Genomic DNA, 25,998 nt, shown 5'->3' on the forward strand with positions numbered 1-25,998 from the left:
GCCCTCGATAATCCACGCAGGGGCGCAGAGTACCGTCCTTCTTCTTAACAAAAAAAAACCCCCGCTCCGGCGGGAGAGGAAGAAGGCACCATGGTATCGGCGTCGAGAGAAACAGACAAATAATCCTCGAGAGCCTTACGTTCGGGAGCCGACAGAGAGTATAGTCTACCCCGAGGGGGAGTGGTCCCCGGAAGGAGATCAATACAACAATCATACGACCGGTGAGGAGGAAGGGAGTTGGCTCTGGACCGACTGAAGACCGTGCGCAGATCATGATATTCCTCCGGCACTCCTGTCAAATCACCAGGTTCCTCCTGAGAAGAGGGGACAGAAGAAACAGGAGGGATAGCAGACATTAAACACTTCACATGACAAGAAACGTTCCAGGATAGGATAGAATTACTAGACCAATTAATAGAAGGATTATGACATACTAGCCAGGGATGACCCAAAACAACAGGTGTAAAAGGTGAACGAAAAATCAAAAAGGAAATGGTCTCACTGTGGTTACCAGATACTGTGAGGGTTAAAGGTAGTGTCTCACATCTGATACTGGGGAGAAGACTACCATCTAAGGTGAACATGGGCGTGGGCTTCCCTAACTGTCTGAGAGGAATGTCATGTTTCCGAGCCCATGCTTCGTCCATAAAACAACCCTCAGCCCCAGAGTCTATCAAGGCACTGCATGAAGCAGCCGAACCGGTCCAGCGTAGATGGACCGACAAGGTAGTACAGGATCTTGATGGAGAGACCTGAGTAGTAGCGCTCACCAGTAGCCCTCCGCTTACTGATGAGCTCTGGCTTTTACTCTACATGAAATGACAAAATGTCCAGCAGAACCGCAATAGAGGCAAAGGCGGTTGGTGATCCTCCGTTCCCTCTCCTTAGTCGAGATGCGAATACCTCCCAGCTGCATGGGCTCAGTCTCTGAGCCGGAGGGAGGAGATGGTTGCGATGCGGAGAGGGGGAACACCGTTAACGCGAGCTCTCTTCCACGAGCTCGGTGACGAAGATCTACCCGTCGTTCTATGTGGATGGCGAGTGCAATCAAACAGTCCACGCTGGAAGGAACCTCCCGGGAGAGAATCTCATCCTTAACCTCAGCGTGGAGTCCCTCCAGAAAACGAGCGAGCAACGCCGGCTAGTTCCAGTCACTAGAGGCAGCAAGAGTGCGAAACTCTATAGAGTAATCCGTTATGGATCGATCACATTGACATAGGGAAGCCAGGGCCCTAGAAGCCTCCCTACCAAAAACTGAACGATCAAAAACCCGTATCATCTCCTCTTTAAAGTCCAGATAATTGTTAGAACACTCAGCCCTTGCCTCCCAGATAGCTGTGCCCCACTCTCGAGCCCGACCAGTAAGGAGTGAAATGACATAAGCAATCCGAGCTCTCTCTCTTGAGTATGTGTTGGGTTGGAGAGAGAACACAATATCACACTGGGTGAGAAAGGAGCGGCACTCAGTGGGCTGCCCAGAGTAACATGGTGGGTTATTAACCCTAGGTTCCGGAGACTCGGAAGACCAGGAAGTAGCTGGTGGCACGAGACGAAGACTCTGAAACTGTCCTGAGAGGTCGGAAACCTGAGCGGCCAGGGTCTCAACGGCATGACGAGCAGCAGACAATTCCTGCTCGTGTCTGCCGAGCATTGCTCCCTGGATCTCGACGGCAGTGTTGCGAGAATCCGTAGTCGCTGGGTCCATTCTTGGTCGGAGCCTTCTGTTATGCAGGTGAATGAGGACCCAAAAGCGACTTAACGAAAATAGAGTCTTTATTCCAGTATTTGACAAAAGTGATAATCCTGGATATATCAAGGTGAAAACAAAACAGGAAAACTGAAATCCACTCGTCAGTAGAGAGGACTGACTGGAGACTCGACCATAGACTGCAGGTTGCTTCGGGAAGGCACCGACCGTAGCAGACCTAGACACCTGCTCACACGCAGCATCTGAAGAAGGTAAAACACGACAGGGCGAGACAAGGACACAGAACAGCGAACCTCATACAAGGATACGACAAGGACAGAAGCGGAAAACAGAGGGAGAAATAGGGGCTCTAATCAGAGGGCAAAATAGGGGACAGGTGTGAAAAGAGTAAATGAGGTAGTTAGGAGAATGAGGAACAGCTGGGAGCAGGAACGGAACGATAGAGAGAGAGAGCGAGAGAGGGAGAGAGGGAGGGGGAGAGAGGGATAGAAAGAGGAAAAGAACCTAATAAGACCAGCAGAGGGAAACGAATAGAAGGGAAGCACAGAGACAAGACATGATAACCAATGACAAAACATGACACAGTCATCCAATATGCTGTAATAGACATAAGGCCATGTTCGTTAAAAAATAACCACCCTCCCTCATCTAAAATGGTACCAACCGCCACTGTGCTGAACCCATCATATTACTGGTAAAAGTTAGTAGTCACTGTTTGTCAATATAATGTCTGTTGACAGACATGCACAGGGGTACAAAATTGATCTCTGATAATATTTCCTGAGGTTTTCCTTAAGTATTTGAGGCCTTGACGTACAGGGGGTAGCTGTGAAGAAAAGATACTGGGAACGAACATCAACACTACCACCAGTTATTTGTGGGCTCTACCACAGCCTCGCCTCCCCATACCCCCACCTCAATCCCTTTCTTCCTATGGCAAATAAGCCAAGAGCCAAGAGCTAAATGTTTAATGTACAGTATATACATTCACAGTGTGTGCTCTGCTGTTAACATTTTATTTATTTTAGTGGTAGTATTTACTGGTTTGATCATGTTGACATTTCCCCTTTTCCTTCAGGCAGAAATGAGTGCATTCATATAGCATAACTCTATAAAAGGTGTATAGAAAAAACTGTATAAAAGTAAATTGTAAGGATACTCTTAATGTCTCTGAAAATGGTGCTGTAGAACCACTCAGCGAATCACTGATATAGTAACTGAGGTCATGTCAAAAGGAGAGGGACCCACATTATGTTTCTTCACCACCCACACCCACTCCTGTGAGAGCTATTTATAACCGTATGAGACAAGGCAAGGGGCAGAATCAGAAGAAAAACTAAACGATTGAATCACTGCATGGAACAGAGATTGACTTGATGTGGACTTTATTTAGTGGCAACACAACTGGACCCTGGTCGTTCTGACAGGCAGGGGCTATGAAACCGATCAGTCCCCGAGAAGGAGGGCATTTGCCTGGGATTATAGAACATCCCTCCACCCCAAACCCTGGTTTAGACAGGGAACAGACACACCCTCCTCTGTGTCTGCAGCTGTCTCACATTCTGTATATGCAATCCACTATTATTGACTTCATTGGCAGCCAGGGTTGCTTACTATCAGTTTTACTGTCCTTTCTTTCTCTTACTTTCCTTTTTTTAATGTGATTTAATTGCACAACCTAAATATTCCAACTGTTCATGACCAAGAATAGTTTGCAGGGAACTGCTTTGATTTTGCTCTTGCATGTTCTCTGTCTTCCTGGGTGCCAGTTATGACTTAAAGTATGCAGGTTTTGCTTTGATTGTTGTTCAGATTAATAGATTGTATCTCGTTATTTTGTTTTGTGTGTTTTTGTTGTCATAGGAACCTTTACCAAATACTCAATTGGAGGCTTAGGGCAAAGCCAGATTATTCAAGGCAAATGTTATTCATAAGACATAACATGGGTCTCTTCTGTCTGTTACAATACAGAGACAGAGGATTTTCAACAGTGTTAAGTTGTGTCAGGTATTGGGGTATCTATTTATTTATGTTCTGTACTGATTAAAGCTGTTTGTGACTTTATCTGTGAGTGGATGAAACTTGTTTTACCATGTTTGTGGTAAATAAAGCCATATTTCCAAAGTTCTTAGTGTTTGAATAAAGCTGTATTTGTGAAAGGCAGCTAGCTACCTGAGGTAAGATTAGTGCATTGCTGTGATTAAGTGCTCCTGTGTTAAAGTAGGGAGCCGCCCGGCCGAGCCTAGAGGTAATCTCCCTGACTACTCCCCTCCCTCCCCTTCCCGGCCTGGCCGGCCACTCACTGTCAGATAGGCCTCAGGAGACTTCACCACCTCTCCTAGGAGCACCACATAAAGCCACTCTTCCTTGGACTGTAGGGTACGTCTATCAGTGTGTTCTCTGTCTTGTTTTCTCTCTCTCTCTCGCCCTCTCTCGCTCTCTCTCTCTGTCTTTTCTTATCCATTTTCCTGCCCATTTTCCTGCTCCCCCCCAAACCATCCCACTCCCAGTCTGTGCAGGTGACCCCCCCCCCCCCCACCCACTCTGTTGATCTTGCAGTGGGGATAATGGTCTGAGCTGGTCGGTTATGCCATTAGCTATCCCAACAGAGCTAAACCCAGCTGCAGACTGAATTTACACAGATTCACACCAATTAGACTGGATTCTCCAGTCTAGCCCAAAGGGAAGTGTGTCACATGTTATGAAGGGGGGCGGGGTTGCAAATGTTTCACCTGTTGGGCGAAACATTTGCCTATCTGTGTTTTGTGTGTGTGTGTTTGGGGTAGTACTTATGTATTACAGTATCAAGAGAAAATGGCAGTCATATGCGTAACAAATTAGATTAATTAAATAGGACCGGGACAGAGCAAGTCCCCCGCACTCGGATATGGTTTATCCATATGTTTAAAACAAGCCTTTTATTGTTCTTGAAGATTTAAAATCTCTAAAAAGAGAGCATCATTATGAGTGTGGGAAGTACAGGGAATAACCTTGAGCTCCAACCTCTGCTTGTGTTTTACATGGGAGAGATTTCAAAACATTGGACATGAACAAAGTGGAGGAATATACGGCTTTGGAACATGCTTCCTCTAGAGCACTGAAAATGTTTTCTGGGGTCAGGGGGATTGACCCCTTGGAGAAGAACCTCTTCCTTTCAAAAAGGAACATCTTTATTTATAAAACGGTACCCAGTTGTTCAACTATAAATACATCTGAATTGTCTTGATGCACTTCATAATACCTTCCTCATCCTTTCAACATCAAATGTCCATATTCTTTATCTGTTTTCTAAATGTATCCATGCTATAGATATACTATCTGTTGAAAAACTTAAACATATACCTTTTATTTGGCAACCAAAACATATTTGTATATATTTTTTTAGTATTGTATGACTCTCCATTGTCTAGCATGGGTGTAGTAAATATACTCAAATTTAATGGCCTCTGTCATTAATCAGGGGAGACTAAATCACTTAGAAACAGGATGTCCGGGACATAAACTGTATTCCCATACTGTGAAAACAAGGCGCCATGTGTAAATCAGACCCTGAGATCACCTCTATTCTAAACAGGGCAGGAAGCCGGTCCAGAGTCTTCCACTGTGGATGAACTTAGTTGCCAGGTGATCTGTTCCACAACATTCCACAATGATACCATCGTGAAAAAAAAGGTGTATATTTGTTAGATTCTTTTTTACATTGTTGTGAAATTAATCTAGGCTACCACTAATGTCTACACAGTATACAAGTAAGTTATTGCTTCAACAAATGTGATTATTAATAACTTTAAACACATGATCTATAACCTCTACAGACGAAGTAAATGTTGCTATATATGAAAACATTGCACCAATAACTAAATATGGCTACCCAGGTGCATGAATATACTGTAATAATCTATGTGGTACAGTATTTCAACAATGAAAAGAGGAGGTAATGTAATTAAAAACCAAAAAACAGAGAAGGGAACATCTATTTTGGTTCAAAACTTTATTTTTTAAAAGTGCAAAAGTATAAAACAGCTATACATAAAACCTTCAAATAGTAACTATACATTATTTATTATCACAAAATGTATTTATATTCCTGCTCAGGAGCTTTCCCCTTTGCACAGTGTGTGAAACTATCATCATCACAATTCAAATGTCCTATAGCTTCTCAGCTCATAAAGTGACACAAATTGAACGTCCTTCACACAAAAAGAAAATAACATACTGCATTTAAAACCTCAAATTAAAGAGTTCCCACTGTTCCCACTTGCCTTTAATGGTAACAGAATGAAAGAGAAAGACAGAGCTAGACAGAGAGGGAGAGATAGAGAGAGAGAGAGAGAAGATAGAAATAGAAATAGAGAGAAAACAGAGACATTTGAGGTCAGGTTATGTACTGTAATAGCTGCAGTAGTAGAGACGTGATTGACAGACAGGGCAGGCCAGGAGGTTAGGAGTTGTTGTAGTTACAGTAGTACACTGTGCTGGCGTCAGAGAGCACAGAGGATATCAGGCTCTCAGGTCCCTGCATGTTGGCCTCATGCACCCCATAAGACAGGCCTGTCATGTCTCCAGGTCTGGAGGAGCTCAGGTACTGCTCAAACTCACTGCGGTCCACCTCCCCTATCAGCTCTGAGGGGTGCATCTGCTCCACCTGGTCTGCTGGGTGGGGTTGGGAGTCTGGGGGAGGGGAGAGCTGTCCTGCCCCATGGCCTGGGTGTCGCTTGGGGTGACTGGGGCTGCAGTGCTGGCTGTAGTACATGGCCAGTTGGTTGAAGGTGGGGGGCATGGGGCCAGCCTGGGAGGCTTGCTGCTGCTCTGTGGGGGAGGAGTGGTGTCTGTGGAGCATGGGGTTGGTGTGGTGGTTGGAGTGAGGGTCCTGAGGTGGGTACTCTGCCCCCTGAGAGTGGTAGGCATACACGGGCATCATGTGGCACTCCTCCTGAGAGTGGCTGTGGAAGAACATGGAGTCTGTCTCCACGGCATCCAGCGGAGATGTGTCGGGGGTGGGCAGGCAGTAGGATTCGTAGGAAGCCCCTCCGAGGGCCTGGGCTTCGCGGTAGTTGCCGAGGGATTGAGGAGACACTTGGTAGCCATGCTCATGGTGGTAACCCATGCTCTCCATACACACCCTACCTTCCCCACCCAGGGAAGTGCTCTGCTGGTTGGACATGCTGTGGACCAGGAACCCGGAGTCCAGGCGCTTAATCCTCTTCGCCTGCTTCCTCCTCCGGGGTCGGTACTTGTAGTTGGGGTGATCCTGCATGTGCTGCACCCGAAGCCTCTCAGCCTCCTCTACAAACGGCCGCTTCTCCGACACAGGAAGGGCTTTCCACGACTTCCCTACAGATCAACAACAAAGCCCACGTCAGTTATAGCGGCATCAGGCATGCAGTCTGGTGATGCGCTCCAAAATAGCTCATCATCAATTTAGTAACAGCAGAACTTTAATTTCGAAATAACATTAGTGTTATTATTGATCGTACATTTGTTGTGATTGATTCATTTGAGTTACCTAGACTATTTCAATGGCCAGAATAAGGGCAGGGCGTTAGCATCATGTGCTTTTTCAAGATAATTTGGCCCTATGCAAATAGCCTACTTACAAACCAAAATCATGGAAGTATAGGCATAAAATAATATTTAGAATATTGCTGCTCGAATAAATGCAGTATGCTTCCACGTGGTAACACACTGCTTAAAATTATACAAATTCCCTAGCATTTGATCACTTATGAAATATTATTGAAATACTTGCTAAACAAGAAATTCCCATTGGTCTTTACAAATATCACGTCAGTAACAGGCCTACACAATCAATTGCTATTTAGTTTCCTTACCCAACATTTTGCTCAACTCCGCATTGTGCAGGTCTGGATTTTGTTGTGCCAGCCGCTTGCGCTCATCCTTCGCCCACACCATGAACGCATTCATGGGTCTCCGGATCCTCGGCTCATTCTTCCCACGGTTCTGGTTCCCGGAGCTGGACTCGCTCTTCTCTTTGGTGTCCCCGAGAGGGCTCAGGGGGTCTGCCCAGTGACAGTGTCCCATTCCAGGCATCATGATTGAGATCGCGCACCTAGCCTGGTTCTGATCGTCACTGGCGTAACCCGCATCGGGACTACTCATCGCTGTTCACCTTCGGGCTATCGACACCAACCGGGCAGCAACTCGCGTAAATAAAATGAGAAAATAAGTGTCACTTGCTGTGTAGGTATATAAAATGAAAGTTTTAATAACGCAAGTAATAGTAACGATTCAAAACTGAGTGGAAAATGTCCGTCACTGTTAGATAATAGCTTGGAGCTGACTAAACTAGAACTGACTATCTACTCTGAGGTTGGGGATACTATAAGCGCATAGGCAACCAATCACAATAGGGTGGGAGTGCTCAGTACGCCTGAGGTGTAAAACGTTTCAAGTTTGCTGCCTTCCAGCCTTGTTGGGAGCGGGATACCACACATTGTCCTCTATGTGTAATGTGAGGTGCCCACTGTTAGAGAATGGATTAAACATTTCATTTTCATTTAAATGTTTATTCGTTTTTTTTTCTTCATGTGATACAAGACTGTGGGTGTAGGCCTAGTGTTACTGTGCGTTTTACAGTTATGATTCAAATAGAACATTGAATTCGTGACATAAACTCCACACACATGTTTTGGATACATCAACTTATAGAGCTATAGGGGAAAAATAATGCCTAATTGAGCAAATATTAAATAATGAATAGTCTACAAAGTCATTTATTTCAGAAACATTTGAATTCAGCTGCTGTTCTGCGAGACATGTTCTCAATTGCTCATGCCATCCCTTTTAAATATTTGTTTACGTTTTTTGTCATGTTTATATAACTTATCACTGTATACCACCTGTAAGTTTAAACTATCCTAAAGTATATATTATTCAGACATAGGTCTAATACACACGCACTCTCTTTCATCTGTGTATTGAGATGCTGGATTTGGTAACTGGAAGTTCAGGTTTACGCAAGGAAATAATTATATTTGTAATGCGCAGATTTTAGCATCATTTTAGACTGTCTGCCAGGGTTCACAGCCATTGACTGAGGCTGGATGTAGATTATGTTGATTCAAAGAAGCGTTAATTAGGGGTTAGAAATTCTTATAAGAGATGCTGGTGAATACACTATATTTGCAAACAGTCGAGATAGATTAAATGAACAGTCATCTATCGGCCTTTGTTGTCTGTGAAGTGCAGAACCTGGGACCACAGTTAGGGGACACAAGGGCCATAGGCAGTGGTGATTATTGGGCCGTATTCTTCAAGGTCGAACATGACATGGTTGTATCTGACAACAAGGCTATGGTCGGTCTCCAAATCGGTTTCTCTCACCCTAGCAGAAGTTATTTTTTAAATGTAACCTTTATTTAACTAGGTAAGTCAGTTAAGAACACATTTGTATTTACAATGACGGCCTATGGGGAACAGTGGGTTAAATGCCTTGTTCAGGGGCAGAACGACAGATGTTTACCTTATCAGCTCTGGGATTCAACCTGGCAACCTTTAAGTTACTGGCCAAATAGGCTAACCACTAGGCTACCTGCATTATATCCCTGTCTTTTACACTTGAAACTGTCAAAACAAGTAATTAAATTAGATTGAATTTAATTACACTAATATATTACTAAAAGTATGTTGCAGGTGACCTTGGTCACTCTGGATCCTAAACCCTACACACACTACTCTCTTCCACACATTGGCACTCCCACCCTATTGTGATTGGTCACCTGAGCTGAGTACTGGCATCTCAAATGTTTTACTTCTTGAGCTCCTGTTCCTCTTATAGAATATTAGCTCAAGAGTATTGTGGAGCTCCTGCACCTAAACATAAACAATACCGGCACCCAAAATGAGTACTAGTACCTTTTTCAGTCAAAGTCAAGCACTGGTGGTGGATGAATGAGAGTGTGTAATTGTGTATACTTTGTAAAGTAATTTATCAGTGCTTAAAATTAGGAATAAAAGAAGTCCAGCAGCCTGAAAAAGCTATATATAGGAAGTATTTAAAACTTCAGAAAAATCACTTCTTCTTTTCATCTGCTACAGATATGACCACTGCTCACAAAAACGTTGTTATAAAACCATGGCTGATCCCTTGACTATCGCCTACAATACTGTAGAAAGTCGCCAATCGCCATGCAGCCTACATGAGACCCGAGAGAACCCGAGGTGAGGTGAGAGAGCTACTGTTGACTGAATCAGCTGCAGCCAGAATATCAGTCCACCCACACACCTCACACTATTTGAATGTTTTAATAAGCAGTCGAGAACCAAGCCGTGTCCATAGTGGTCAGGAATCAAAACAACAGCCAGAGACCGCAGGCGTCCTTATCAGTAACGGCAGGGCTTAACCTGCCAGCTCCCTTCTTTTCTTCATCTGTCCTCGAGCCGTTCCCATCATGCCATGTAGACACAGTTAGATACAGCATGTCAGACTGGAGCCTTTCCTCTCTCAGGTCAAAGAGGGCTGACAGAAATATGAGAGATGCTTATACAACCCCATCGTGCCCTGTCTCGGTATAGCAAGGGGATCCAGAGTATACTGGCTGACCCTTTTGGAGGCGGTGGTGTTAGAGGGGTCTTGCCCTGTCACAGTCCGTGCGCTCGGACAGGATCTGGTGCTATAACATTGGCATCGTCTATTTTACAGCTGATGACCTGATACGGTTTTCCCCCGTGGTCTCATGAGACTAGACTGAAACCTCACTAGTTTGAAAATGTGTGTGTGCATGCTTATATATGTCTATGAGTGTGTTTGCATGTGTGAGTGCCAGCAGCCATGGTGTGTGTGTGTGTGTGTGTGTGTGTGTGTGTGTGTGTGTGTGTGTGTGTGTGTGTGTGTGTGTGTGTGTGTGTGTGTGTGTGTGTGTGTGTGTGTGTGTGTGTGTGTGTGTGTGTGTGTGTGTGTGTGTGTGTGTGTGTGCATACATGCCTTGGCTGTCTCCTGGTGTGTGGGAGAGAAAAATACTATCTTTTGATGGGAGAAGTCATAAAGCCACATTTCCTATACAAGGTGAGGCTCAGAGTCCCCCCCAGAGGAGGGGAGTAGGGCAATAAGAGGAGGCGACACGCCCCGCGGCCATCCCCCGTCCTCCCGTGTCCCCCACCCCGTGCCTGGGGAGTCTGGGGCTGGGTGGGGGCCAGGGCTCTCGACGCCAGCCTCTGGGCTCCACGCTCAGGGAGAGGTCACTAGGCTTGCTTACACAATGGCATTATCTCAGTTCCAGCCACGGCTACTGCAGCGGTGAGCACTTCCTGTCCCTCCGCAAGCACTTCCTGTCCTTGGCGTAGCAGCACAAACTGTCCGCCTTCCAAGCGAGTTCTGACACACTGTCGAGCTGCTGGTCGCCAGACTCACTGTATAAATGTCTGTGGGCGGCTTTCTTGGGAATTGCACAATGCGATTGCCGAGTCCTTTGTGTTGAGTTGTGAGGCAGCCATGTTTAGTTTAAATCACTGGTACGGAAGGCATATATATGTTAGCACTCTGCTCAGATCCCAAGACACTATCAGGCTTTAAGAGCCTGAGCTCAGTCAAAGCCATAGAAAGGCAAAGGTTTACCAATGGACCTACTACTCAAGTTCAAACATCATGGTTCGTTCATTGGAATAAATAGTATCGTGGATATTCATTTATGCTATTTTGAAACATCAATTCTTCCAATTTCAAGGCCCTCCAACAGTGACATACAAAAAACACATGAAAACACAAATGAACAAACAAATGAATAAATGAAGGCTAAAACACACATAGTGACCACTGACCAATAGGAAGTGAATAGAATAAATGTGTGTGATAGTCTGTGATTCTATGAGTGTTTAGACTAGGTCTAATTATGATTACCTCTATCAACTGCCTGAGGGGTGGGGGGGACGGGGGACGGTGCTTGCAGGAAGGGGGAACGGGGAGGATGGAAGATAAGGTTAAAGAGGGTAGAATGTAATGTAACAGGTGTTCTCAGTCATACACCATACTCCTCTCTCCCTCTTCCATCACCAGTATGTAAATAGAAATCTAAGGTGATTAAAGCCACTTCATAGTTGCTAATGAAATGCCATCAGACGCTCAGCCTCCATTAAGGCTGAGTTGTGAAGCAACATGTAGTTAAGATGACATGCTGTATCTTCTTTTATTTTGCGACGCCCCTTAAACTGTAGGAACACAGCTCTCTGAAGCTGTAATAACCCCGGCTGATTCAGTATCCTTACTTTCCATTGTGTAATCAAATCGGTGAATGTATGTTTGACTATGGTATTTAGACTTTTTATGTTTGTTTTTTCGTTTTTTTATTTTTTATTATCTCATTACTAATCTGCTCCATTGAAACAGATATAAGATATGAAAGCTTGTGCTCAGGTCAGGTTACGCTCAGATGGCTGATGGGAAAGGTGGTGTGGTGGTTGAGTGTGGTCCTGTTCCTTTCTTACTTCCCTGTGTTAAAGCCTGTGACCTCGATGTTTGGACTCCACAATCCCACAATACCTCAGTGTGAAGCAGATCAGAAAATGAACAAGAGAAAGATCTTACTTTCTTTCTGTCCTCAACTGACATACCTGCCAGTCGATGTTGTTATTGTAAAAGATCGTGTGTTTTCAATGACTTTCCTTGTTAAATAAAGGCAAGTAATAAAGTCACTGAATACAGTGCGTTCGAAAAGTATTCAGACCCCTTGACTTTTTCCACATTTTGTTACCTTACAGCCTTATTCTAAAATTGATTAAAAAACAAAATACCTCATCAATCTAGTCACCATACCCCATAACGACAAAGTGTAAACAGTTTTTTAGAAATTGTTGCAAATTTACTAAAAAAATCAAAAACAGAAAGACCTTATTTACATAAGCATTCAGACCCTTTGCTATGAGACTCGAAATTTAGCTCTGGTGCATCCTGTTTCCATTGATCATCCTTAAGATGTTTCTACAACTTGATTGGAGTCTACCTGTGGAAGATTCAATTGATTGAACATGATTTGGAAAGGCACACACTTGTCTTTCAAGGTCCCAGAGTTGACAAGGCAGGTCAGAGCAAAAACCAAACCAATTGTCGGTAGAGTTCCGAGACAGGATTGTGTCGAGGCACAGAACTGGAGAAGGGTACCAAAACATTTCTGCAGCATTGAAGGTCCCCAAGAACACAGTGGCCTTAAATGGAAGAAGTTTGGAACCACCAAGACTCTTCCTAGAGTTGACCACCTGGCCAAACTGAGCAATGAAGGGGAGAAGGGCCTTAGTCAGGGAGGTGACCAAGAACCCGATGGTCACTCAGGACACAGCTCCAAAATTCCTCTGTGGAGATGGGAGAAACTTGCAGAAGGACAATCATCTCTGCAGTACTCCACCTATCAGGCCTTTATGGTAGAGTAGCCAGACAGAAGCCACTCCTCAGTAAAAGACACATGACAGCCCGCTTGGATTTTGGAAAAAAGCCCCTAAAGACTCTCAGACCATGAGAAACAAGATTCTGTGGTCTAATGAAACCAAGATTGAACTATTTGGCCTGATTGTCAAGTGTCACATCTGGAGGAAACCTGGCACTGTCCCTACGGTGAAGCATGGTGGTGACAGCATCATGCTGTGGGGATGTTTTTCAGTGGCAAGGACTGGGAGACTAGTCAGGATCGAGGGAAAGATGAACAAAGCAAAGTACAGAGAGATCCTTGATTTAAACCTACTTCAGAGCTCTCAGGACCTCAGACTGAGGTGCAGGTTCATCTTCCAATAGGACAACAAGAGAAAATAGCTGTGCAGCGATGCTCCCGATCCATCTTAACAGAGCTTGAGAGGATCTGCAGTGATGAATGGGAGAAACTCCCCATATACAAGAGTGCCACGCTTGTAGATATATACCCAAGAATACTCGAGGCTGTAATCGCTGCAAAAAGGTGCTTCAACAAAGTACTGAGTAAAGGGTTTGAATCCTTATGTAAATGTCATCTGTTTTTTTTATATACATTTGCAAAAAAAATCTAAAAACGTTTTTTGCAAATGTCATTATTGTGTGTCGACTGGTGAGGGAAAAAACTATTTAATCACTTTTAGAATTTGGCTGTAACTTAACAAAATGTGGAAAAAGTCAAGGGTTTTGAATGCTTTCAGAAAGCACTATACACCCCCCCCCCTCTTAGCCAAAAGGCTGTGTGTGTGTGTGTTGTGGGCTATAGATCCCCCCAGGGGAATGCTGGGAACATGAGGCCTTGAGGAAAGGGGTGCAGGGGTGGATGTGTGTGCCTCAGACAAGCACAACACAGAGTAAACCCTCTCCACTCTCTTTTCATTGTTCTGAAGGCGTTTAATCTGTCAGGGATCTGCTGGGAATCAGGTGGGAATCTCCTTGGGCACATTGTCATCGTTACCGGTCTGGGCTCATTCTGGTACCCTCTCATCCCTTTCTACCACCCCAACACACTCATGCATGCTCGCACACTCTCTCTCACACTCCTCTGGGGGGGGACTCTGAACCTCACCTTGTATAGGAAATGTGGCTTTATGACTTCTCCCATCAAAATATAGTATTTTTCTCTCCCACACACCAGGAGACAGCCAATGCACACACACACACACACACACACACACACACACACACACACACACACACACACACACACACACACACACACACACACACACACACACACACACACACACACACACACACACACACACACACACACACACACACACACACACACACACACACACACACACACACACAACACACATCGCTCTGGGCTGATGTAGTTGTGATTAAACCTAGACTTGTTTATCTCAACAGGTCAGTTCAGAGATGAGCATATCCGCCTCATCCCCCGCCTCGCCTTCACTCTCTGTCTGTTTGATTAATCCCAGTCCTGGATCCAAGACACGTTTTCAATCTTCCTTTAGTCATGCTAACAGGAGGATGTTTGAAAACTTTTCACCTAAAGTTGTGGTAACCTCTGGTTTTGTGGACTTCCAGGGGGTCGAGCAACAATAAGACGGAAACGCAAAGTAAAATAATCAAAGTCACTTTCCTGAGTACATGGCAACTATGGTGGTGTTTCTTCACTCATGTAGCATATGGCTTCATAGGATATAAAACCATTCCTCTTCAGTTTACATTAATGTACTGTTAAACCAAGTTTCTTTGGAATTTACGGTAACATACTGTAAAAAAAATCACAGTAACTTACAGGTAAAAAACTGTCTGACAGTAACTGGCTGACAGTAACTTACTGTAAAAAACACATGATTGTTTTTACAGTGCATATACAGAAAGGATAATGGCAAGGAACAAAAACTTAAAATGTTGAAATGCCAAATGACCAGGGATATACGGACTAAAATTAAGATACGATTATAAGATGAGTCCCTTTAGGTCCCCACTGCAGTCTGTAGAGTGATTGGGGACGTGTGTGTCTGAATCCAAATGAATACAGACTTAAATGAAGGTACAGTCTGATTAAAGTGACCCCCTCCTGTCTATTCCAGTAACTTTACCTGTGATTGATAAGTCATTGTGTCATCATCACCATTTTAGGATAAAAAGGATAAATGTCTCACTCACTCGTGAATCACATTTTAAAATAGAAGCACAGGGGTGACTATTAGTTAACCGGGGAAAGGGAAAACCCATGTTTCCTTACTCAAATGAACAGAGAGGTCAGTCCTTAAAGGGAGGACAATGGCTACATCCCAAATGGCGCCCTATTCCCTATGTAGTGCACTATGGCCCTATGGTCCCGGGTCAAAAGTAGTGAACTATATAGAGAATAGGGCACCATTTGGGACGTAACCGATCTCTTTCATCTTGATCACTTTTACTGCCCTGACCTGCCTAACTCTCCACCAATGACCACTGCATTGTCTTGGCCCACGGGCTAATTGTGACTTGTGTTTATCATTTTTATGACTTTATCCGTGAAGACAGAGGTATGGCTGGCTTCCTGACACTCCAGGCTTCTTTTTAAACCAATCACATTATTAGGGTCAACATTGGACCCCGTCTTCAAACTGTATTGTTTTCGGTAGTGCAATAATGTTCCCAAACTGATAAGACCCTATCTATTTTGGGTTTTGCGCAGAAAGGGATTTGTCCCTGATACATGATTTCTGTGTTCCGGGGAAGAAGTTATTTTAGGAGTTAAGTTTCAGGGACAGCATACACTGTGTGATAAATGGGAGATACAGTCAAATCTGAAAAATATCTCTAAGATCTGTGTTGTGGTATGATCAGGATGACTTGTGGTGAGAAAAAATGTGTAACCTTTATTTAACTAGGCAAGTCAGTTAAGAACAAATCCTTATTTACAATGACGGCCTACCGGGGAACAGTGGGTTAACTGCCTTGTTCAGGGGCAGAACAACATATGTTTACCTTGTCAGCTCAGGGATTCGATCCAGCAACCTTTCGGTTACGGACCTAACACTCTAACCACTAGGCTGTAGATTGTCTTTAAAGGGGCCATCAGCAGTTAAGACATCTATTTGTGGACTTAAAAATGAATGACATGTACCCATTCATTAGAATATAACTTAGAAATGCCTCATGAGCTTAGCTCAATTGTCGTACCCAATCAGAACTCAACACACTGTATATGCTTGTTTACCTCCAATGTTTGTTTACAAAGTAAAAACTATCATTTTGATATCATGGATGGTCAGTCCTTGCATCCAGGGCTCTGCCTATGAATTTCTCCAGCCCTCAGCTTTTTACCACTTTCTTATTGTTTCTACTGTTGATTGCCCATTTAAACAGCGGTATTGTTCCTCTGACAACTAGCTACCACATAAATAGTACTCTCCACGTCTTGGCATGCATTTGACCCCTCCGCCCTGAAAAGAAGTCCCTCAATTCATCTCATCTGTCAAACATATAGGTGACACATAATAGCACCTTCCTATTTCCATTCCTACAGTTCAACACATGTAGATGCCTATGCGTCCACGTTTGTGTGCCTTTTAACTAACTGGTGAGTGCAGAATATGAGTTAATTCCTAATCTGTGCACCGTGGCCCATGCCTTTGAATGGGATGAGAGGGACAGTGGGGCCTTTGTATGTGACAATCAGGGTGTGAATCGATTCCTCAGGCGGTCAAACACTCCTCTCTCTTTCATGCGTGGCCTTTGCCTGGTCGAGGTGCTAAAGCGTCACCGCAGAACAAAACGCTGATACCCCCAAGGGTGCTAACTGAACGCCATGTTGGCGCGAGAGGCGACCAAGGCGACCAATACCGATCAATAGTGTGTGATCAGTGGTCTACTCTCTCTCTCTCTCTCTCTCTCTCTCTCTCTCTCTCTCTCTCTCTCTCTCTCTCTCTCTCTCTCTCTCTCTCTCTCTCTCTCTCTCTCTCTCTCTCTCTCTCTCTCTCTCTCTCTAGGCACAGACAGGGGATCTATGGATCAATAAGGTGAAGCACGAGAGCTGGAGAGGAAGAATGATCTCTTAGACAGAAGATAAGAGAGACACCATTGCATTCAGCGACAGCATAAACATCTGCATCACCGGTCTGGCTTGACTGGACTTCTACTTATTCAACACAGTGCCTTATGAAGAAACTCAATGCTACTGCATTGATATATAAGTTTATGATCTCATGTGTGGTTTGTTCATTTGTTGACTAATTGATCATTGTTTATTGCCGTGATTGAATGTCATACATTTGTCGTAAAGAGATTGCAATTACGATTTTTTTTTTGGACACCATTGTTCATTTTCGGGAACTTCCTCACAAACGTAGTGACTTCTCCTTTGATGTTTGTTTGTGGCGACACGCTCTTCACAACGCTCATATCCCCTTCATATATGGAGATCACTGCACCGTCACAATGATGCAGACATAATACACATGCAGTGTATTCGGAAAGTATTCAGACCCCTTGACTTTTTCCACATTTTGTTAAGTTACAGCCTCATTCTAAAATTGATCTTCGCACAATAGTCCATAATGACAAAGCAAAAGCAGGTTTTTAGAAATGTTTGCGAATTTATTTAAAATAAAAAAACGGAAATATCACATTTACATTAGTATTCAGGCCCTTTACTCAGTACTTTGTTGATGCACATTTGGCAGCGATTACAGCCTTGAGTCTTCTTGGGTATGATTGGCACACCTGCATTTGGGGAGTTTCTCCCATTCTTCTCTGCAGATCCTCTCAAGATCTGTCAGATTGGATGAGGAGGGTCACTGCATAGCTATTTTCAGGTCTCTCGAGAGATGTTCAATCGGGTTCAAGTCCGGGCTCTGGCTGGCCCACTCAAGGACATTCAGAGACTTGTCCCGAAGCCACTTCTGCATTGTCTTGACTGTGTGCTTAGGGTTGTTGCCCTGTTGGAAGGTGAACCTTCGCCTCAGTCGGAGGTCCTGAGAGCTCTGGAGCAGGTTTTCATCAAGGATCTCTCTGTACTTTGCTCCGTTCATCTTTCCCTCGATCCTGTCTAATCTACCAGTCCCTGCCCCTGAAAACATCCCCCACAGCTTGGTGCTGCTACCACCACGATTCACCGTATGGATGGTGCCAGGTTTCCTCCAGATGTGACACTTAGCGTTCAGGCCAAAGAGTTCAAGAGTTCAACTCTAAGCGGGCTGTCATGTGCCTTTTACTGAGGAGTGGCTTCCATCTGGCCACTCTACCATAAAGGCCTGATTGGTGGAGTGCTGCAGAGCTGGTTGTCCTTTTGGAAGGTTCTCCCATCTTCACAGATGAACTCTGGAGCTCTGTCAGAGTGACCGTTTGGCTGGGCAGCCAGCTCTAGGAAGAGTCTTGGTTCCAAACTTCTTCCATTTAAGAATGATGGAGGCCACTGTGTTCTTGGGGACCTTCAATGCTCAACTATGGGACCTTATATAGACAGGTGTGTGCCTTACCAAATCATGTCCAATCAATTGAATTTACCACAGTTGTAGAAACATCTCAAGGATGATCAATGGAAACAGGATGCACCTGAGCTAAATTTCGAGTCTCATAGCAAAGGGTCTGAATACTTATGTAAATAAGGTATTTCTGTTTTCTGTGGAAAAAGTCAAGGTGTCTGAATACTTTCCGAAAGCACCGTATCAGCCCTTACAAAAATGTCCATTAAATATAATCCACATAAGAATTCACATTTTCTGTTCCATTAGGATTATTTTCCTACTGTAGCAAACTGGCTCAAATTAAGATCCTACACCTGTATAATGCCCATAAAGGAAACACGGGACATTACACACAAAATGTGCTTGTCCACAAAGGACCTACACAGCCATATCCATTAAAATATTCTTAATTAACAGTTCAAAATACTGAACTTGTAGTTGTGTTCATTAAATAACTTTCTCCAGCTATCCCGTGTCCCTACATGTTTTACAATATAATATAAAAACACCTTCAATTATGGGTATTCTTTAATTTATTGTTTTTCATATGTATGCCTAACATTCCAAATACAGCCTAATCAACTTGCAGATTTGTTCCACTTAAAACAATGGCTACTGCACATGCAGCTTCTCTTCCTACTCCCATGCATATACAGTTGAAGTCGGAAGTTTACACACAATTATGTTGGAGTCATTAAAACTCGTTTTTCAACCACTCCACAAATGTCTTGTTAACAAACTATAATTTTGGCAAGTCTGTTAGGACATCTACTTTGTGCATGACAAGTAATTTTTCCAACAATTGTTTACGGACAGATTATTTCACTTATAATTCACTGTATCACAATTTCAGTGGATCAGAAGTTTACATACACTAAGTTGACTGTGCCTTTAAACAGCTTGGAAAATTCCAGAAAATTATGTCATGGCTTTAGAAGCTTCTGATTAGGCTAATTGACATCATTTGAGTCAATTGGAGGTGTACCTCTGGATGTATTTCAAGGCCTACCTTCAAACCCAGTGCCTCTTTTCCTTGACATCTTGGGAAAATCAAAAGAAATCAGTCAAGACCTCAGAAAATAATTGAAGGCCTCCACTGCTTTGGTGCGAAAAGTGCCAATCAATCCCAGAACAACAGCAAAGGACATTGTGAAGATGCTGGGGGAAACAGGAACAAAAGTATCTATATCCAAAGTAAAACGAGTAATATATAGAAAGTAACCTGAAAGGCCGCTCAGCAAGGAAGAAGCCACTGCTCCAAAACCGCAATAAAATGACAGACTACGGTTTGCAACTGCACATGGGGACAAAGATCATACTTTTTGGAGAAATGTCCTCTGGTCTGATGAAACAAAAATAGAACTGTTTGACCATAATGACCAATGTTATGTTTGGAGGATAAAGGGGGAGGCTTGCAAGCCAAAGAACATCATCCCAAACGTGAAGCACGGGGGTGGCATCATCATGTTGTGGGGTTGCTTTGCTGCAGGAGGGACTGGTGCACTTCACAAAATAGATGGCATCATGAGGACGGAAAATTATGCAACATCTTAAAGCTTGGTCGCAAATGGGTCATCCATATGGACAATGACCCCAAACATACTTCCAAAGTTGTGGCAAAATGGCTTAAGGACAACAAAGTCAAGGTATTGGAGTGGCCATCACAAAGCCCTGAACTCAATCCTATAGAAAATGTGTGAGCAGAACTGAAAAAGCGTGTGCAGGCAAGGAGGCCTACAAACCTGACTCAATTACACCAGCTCTGTCAGGAGGAATGGGCCAACATTCACCCAACTTATTCTGGGATGCTTGTGGAAGGCTACCCAAAATGTTTGACCCAAGTGAAACCATTTTTAAGGCAATGCTACCAAATACTAATTGAGTGTATGTAAACTTCTGACCCACTGGGAATGTGATGAAAGAAATAATTCTCTCTACCATTATTCTGACATTTCACATTCTTAAAATAAAGTGGTGATCCTAACCAACCTGAGACAGGGAATTTTTACTGGGACAAAATGTCAGGAATATTGAAAAACTGAGTTGAAATGTATTTGGCAAAGGTGTATGTAAACTTCCGACTTCATCTGTACATGCAGGCCTATCCTGGCATCATATTGTCCTCTATGGTGCTTAAATTACAGAAAAAGGTAGAGGAATGTGCAGTGTGTTGTTATCTCACAGCTGTGGTTTTATGGAGGAAATGCACTATGTGTGAGTGCTTCCTCTCTGAGCTCTTCCCTTTACTCTAACGGTGTATAGAAGCAGTACTATTGGCAGGAAGATCCTACTTTAATGTTTGTACCACATGTTAATTAGCCTCACATTTGAATTACTCTCCCATACGTGTTCTCATCACTCACAATGTAAGGAGGCCGTACCATTCACTTAACGCTCACGTGTAGCATCCGTGAAATGAATACTCTCAAATATGCCTGTCTGTGCAGTCATATATCAAGACAGATGGTTTGTGACACTAATGATGCTGAACAAATGACTTGTGAAAATTGTATTTATTTTCTTCATTTGATGACAGCTTTTTTGTGGATATTATTTTACCTTTCAGTGCAGGAATTTAATTGAGTTAAGACTATTGATCATCTAAAAATATGACAGTCAAATGAACGTAGCCAGTTGTCTACATTACATACACATTTCTAAACTTTGCTCAGTGACATGCACACAAAGGAATCGTTTTATCAATACTTAAGGTTGGATGTCTTTTCGAAATTCAAAGGGACTTATTGCTCCGGATAACCTCTCACTGTCTGAGTTCCTGATGTTAAAACAGAGATAATCTCCTGACAGGTCATTTACACACAATGGTGTGGAGCATCAGTATCAACCCAGTCACAACTCAGTACCCTCACCAAGTCAATGTGCTTTCAAAGTCCACCTCAATCTAAATATAAAGAACAACAACATTTCCCTCCATTAGAACATAAACTTATTTCCCAAAAGCCTTTCAAAGCTAACCCAAACAGATAAATGAGTCATGGAATTAGTAGTCAAATTCCGTCTATTATGGAAGGTAGAATGTCTTACAAGGATCAATAGTATTGTGTGTTGAGGAAAGTGTCTGGATCTAAGCATTACACTTAGCCTCACACTTAACTTTTGAACTTTCAACCTAACCTCAATGACCAGTGTCAGATGACCAACTTCCCCCTGTGATATTCTCACAAGATAAGAGGGGAAACTCTCAGACATACAGTACATACCCACAGTCAGAGACTCTGAATACTATCCACTGGCATCAGTATACACATGCACAATACAACATTCATACACTTACATAGTCAGCGTCCGAAATGGCGCCCTATTCCCTATTTAGTACACTATTTTTGACCAGGGCCCATAGGTCTCCGGTCAAAAGTAAGGCGTCGTATAGGGAATAAGATCCACAGCCATATATTGAGACCTAAGAGAAACTTGACCACTTCTGAATGTTAAACATATCTTTCTGACATCGTGGTCGACGCACAGCAAGTGGACCTTGAACTTTGTAGCGATTGCTGCATTTGCGCAGCAGGTTATAAGGCATTCTGGCTCGATACCATCAAAAACATTGTCTTATTGCTGGGGGCTGTGGAGTATTTGGGACCTTATCAGATGGCCTTGTGGCTTTACAATAACACTGGCTCTATCAGTGCCAGGCAGACCCCTATCTGGCAGCGCTGGCCTACAACAACTATAAATACAGCATGTAAACTACGCACACACACACACACTCAAGACGCTCCCAACCTGGGGTGTGTGTGCATCCACTAAAACATGGGATTTATAACGGACTGACCATGACACTGCAGGGCAGTAAGGGTATTATTCTAGGACCATACGTGTCAAGCGTTTAAAGTAGGAGTGCTGATCTATGGTCAGTTTTGCCTTTTAGATCACAATGATTAACACTCCCATTCGGAGTCTCTTCGCCGATGATGAGAACAACCCTAATTCCACCCGAGGAGGAACTTCATTTGAATGATGTGGAGACAACGTGTGACGCTGAAAGCAAATTTCACATTTCATAATCTGTTGCCGCATGAATAACCACTTCAAAATAATTCAAGGCCCGAGGCCTACAGTTTTGGAATCACCAGTGTGGTGCAATCAAATACATTTCCACAGAATTGTGATATCTGTGGCCACAACATTTAACGGCGATGCACAGTATGAATTTCCCTTTATTAGGTCGGAGGTCAAGCACAGATTTGATGGACCGTTTCTTATGAGGTGCAGATCTACTCCCATTGTGTGATGAAGCACAGATTTGCTGAGAAAATCAAAGCTGCTGATTTCCTGCGCTGAGGAAACCCCCTTTACGGAGAATGGCTTGATAATGCCCCAGAGCGCCCCAAGCATCCGTTCAGATAAATAAATTAAAAATAAAAACACGTCCGACGACATTAAATGTATTGTTCCTCTTTCAGGCTATGAAGTAGGAACCATATTGTTTATAATAAATAAGTGTATTAGCAGTTTGGGGCCAGGTGGGTGACAGGGTCCGGGATATCCCCCTACGGCCCCCGCCACTCACACCCCTAGGCACCTACGTGCCCAGGGCAGAACGCTTCCATTTAAGGCGGTGGTGGCCTAGGAAGTGGGGTGCTGGGTAGTGGCAGGCTGACTAGGCTGAGCCCCTGTCACGTTTTCTCGTGTGATAAGAGCAGGAGCAGGAAGCCATGTGAGGGCAGGAAGGAAGAGTGCTTAAGCTGCCTGGAAGGAGTGAGAGAGGGAGAGAGTCGGGAGCAGTGGAGAGGGAGACTGAGCGTAGAGAGAGAAATACCATCAACGTATATACGGGGAGTGAACGATAGTAGCAAGAGGAGAGCGGGAGTGAGAGGCGAAAAGAGAAAAGCAAGCTGTGTGGGTACGTCCCCAATGATACTATGGGTCCTGGTCAAAAGTAGTGCACTACATAGGGAATATGGTGCGACTTGGGACGTTTCCTGTACTCCAGTCCAATGACCTTAGTGGAGTCTCTCTGTCTGTCTGATGAAACCACAGGCTTAGACAGGTGGGAAGGCTACAGCCCTCTGGCCACAGTGGACTGAGTTCTCTGTTGGGAAGCCCAGAGGGAAATAGGGAACCTGAAGTCCATGGGAGGAAGTGGGTGGACGACTACATTTGGTTAGAGAGGCCAGGAAACACTGATACATACATCCACAGCTCCAACAGACCACACAATGACTAAGAAATAATATGGATGGAAATTATTAATCAAAATGCCATATTGTGGTAGTAGTAGAGATAAAATATGCTAATAGGATAAATGTGAATGACATAAAACCCACAGAAAAAACATACAGGTAATAATAAGTCAAACAACACATTGAACAACCCTTTCCTTCCTATGTTAAAAGTGGAAATAAATATGCGCTATGAATATAAAGACTGACACCCCTTGACACACCTGAACTATTTGGGTCGTCATAGTCACAGGTGAGGATGTCCGAATCTCAGCTCCACCACTCAACTCTCTGTTTTTTCTCAAATTCCCTCTTTTTAATCAGTCTGTTCATCTAAAAAGGATTTCTCTATTTTGAGGATTTTAATCCAGGGTCTGTGTTAATCTCTGGAACTCATGGATTGGAAGAGAGTATGGAGGGGGCATCAAATTAATTTCATGGGGCTCAGTGTGAACTGGGTATGGCCATGAAGGTCAAATAGTCGCTGCCGCTTTTGTTTATTTTCCAGTCATATGAAAACATATTTGGAAACTTGAAGACAGGAATTCATGTCAGCCAAAGGGTGGAAATGTAACTAAATTAAATCTTATGTGAACAAGAACTGATTATATAAAGAGCAGTCATTGTGGCAATATAGTCTTGCAGGCCAATGGATGTGGAAAAATACAGGTCAAAGATGGCTGTGATTAGGATTGATTCCACAGCACAGGTAGACGTTGCAGGCTAGAGTGAGCCCTCCCCTGGAGCTAACTGGGATTGCACCATTCTTCCAGGGCACTCAGAGTTTACTGCACTCCATGGATGTGTCCCAAATGGCACCCAATCTCCAATAGTGCACTACTTTTGTTCAAAAATACGTTTGAAGTCAGAAGTTTACATATGCCTTAGCTAAATACATTTAAACCCATTTTTTCTCAATTCCTGATATTTAATTCTAGTAAAAGATTCCCTGTCTTAGGTCAGTTAGGATCACCACTTTATTTTAAGACTGTGAAAGGTCAGAATGATAGTAGAGAGAATGATTTATTTAAGCTTTTATTTCTTTCATCACATTCCCAGTGGGTCAGAGGTTTACATACACTCAATTAGTATTTGGGAGCATTGCCTTAAAAATGTTTAACATGGGTCAAATGTTTTCTTCCACAAGCTTCTTCCACAAGCTTCCCACAATAAATTGGGTGAATTTTGGCCCATTCCCCCTGACAGTGCTGGTGTAACTGAGTCAGGTTTGCAGGCCTCCTTGCTCGCACATGCTTTTTCAGTTCTGCCCACAAATGTTCCATAGGATTGAGGTCAGGGCTTTGTGATGGTCACTCTAATGCCTTGACTTTGTTGTCCTTAAGCCATTTTGCCACTATTTCGTAAGTATGCTTGGAGTCATTGTCCATTTGGAAGACCCATTTGCGACCAAGATTTAACTTCCTGACTGATGTCTTGAGATGGTGCTTCAATATATTCACATACTTTTCCTGCATCATGATGCCATCTATTTTGTGAAGTGCACCAGTCTCTCCTGCAGCAAAGCATCCCACACAACATGATGCTACCCCTGTGCTTCACGGTTGGGATGGTGTTCTACGGCTTGCAAGCCTCCTCTGTTACGTCCGACGTCGGAATGAGACCAAGGCACAGCGTGGTAAGCGTACATCTTACTTATTTTTAGATGAACACAAAAAAAAACACAAAAAAAACATAAAGCTCTGTAGCGCTAAACAGCAACTATACAAAGACAAGATCCCACAAACTAAGGTGGAAAACAGGCTGCCTAAGTATGATTCCCAATCAGAGACAACAATAAAGGGGCGGCAGGGTAGCCTAGTAGTTAGAGCGGTGGACTAGTAACCGGAAGGTTGCAAGTTCAAACCTCCGAGCTGACAAGGTTCAAATCTGTGGTTCTGCCCCTGAACAGGCAGTTAACCCACTGTTCCTAGGCTGTCATTGAAAATAAGAATTTGTTCTTAACTGACTTGCCTAGTTAAATAAAGGAAGAAAAAAAAGTAGACAGCTGCCTCTGATTGGAAACCATACCTGGCCAAAAAGAACTGCAATACCCACCCAAATCATACCCAGGCCTAATCAAATGGAGAAATAAACAGGCTGTCTAAGGTCAGGGTGTGACATCCACCTTTTTTCCAAACATAACGTTGGTCATTATGGCCAAACAGTTCTATTTTTGTTTCATCAGACCAGAAGACATTTCTCCAAAAAGTACAATCTTTGTCACCATGTGCAGTTGCAAACCGTAGTCTGGCTTTT

At 43.5% G+C, this 25,998-nt stretch overlaps 1 protein-coding gene across 1 annotated transcript; it reads right to left on the minus strand.

Moving 5' to 3' along the window:
* Positions 1 to 5,684: 5,684 nt before the first annotated feature.
* LOC124039179 (transcription factor Sox-17-alpha-A-like) lies at positions 5,685 to 8,013 on the minus strand. Its single transcript, XM_046355090.1, has 2 exons — positions 7,540 to 8,013; positions 5,685 to 7,042 (listed from the first exon to the last, which is right to left on the minus strand). The coding sequence occupies exons 1-2, from the start codon at positions 7,826 to 7,828 to the stop codon at positions 6,150 to 6,152; spliced, it is 1,182 nt and encodes a 393-aa protein (XP_046211046.1). The 5' UTR covers positions 7,829 to 8,013; the 3' UTR covers positions 5,685 to 6,149.
* Positions 8,014 to 25,998: the final 17,985 nt, after the last annotated feature.

This window comes from Oncorhynchus gorbuscha, linkage group LG07 (assembly GCF_021184085.1).
Source record: "Oncorhynchus gorbuscha isolate QuinsamMale2020 ecotype Even-year linkage group LG07, OgorEven_v1.0, whole genome shotgun sequence".
NCBI classification, from domain to species: Eukaryota; Metazoa; Chordata; class Actinopteri; order Salmoniformes; family Salmonidae; genus Oncorhynchus; species Oncorhynchus gorbuscha.

What these genes read in the sequence shown, in the direction of transcription:
- LOC124039179 (XM_046355090.1), bottom strand. Translation starts at nt 7,828, where the DNA reads ATGAGTAGTCCCGATGCGGGTTACGCCAGTGACGATCAGAACCAGGCT. An exon ending in GGAGTTGAGCAAAATGTTGG is followed by an intron (nt 7,043 to 7,539) that starts GTAAGGAAACTA and finishes GTTGATCTGTAG; the next exon opens with GGAAGTCGTGGAAAGCCCTT.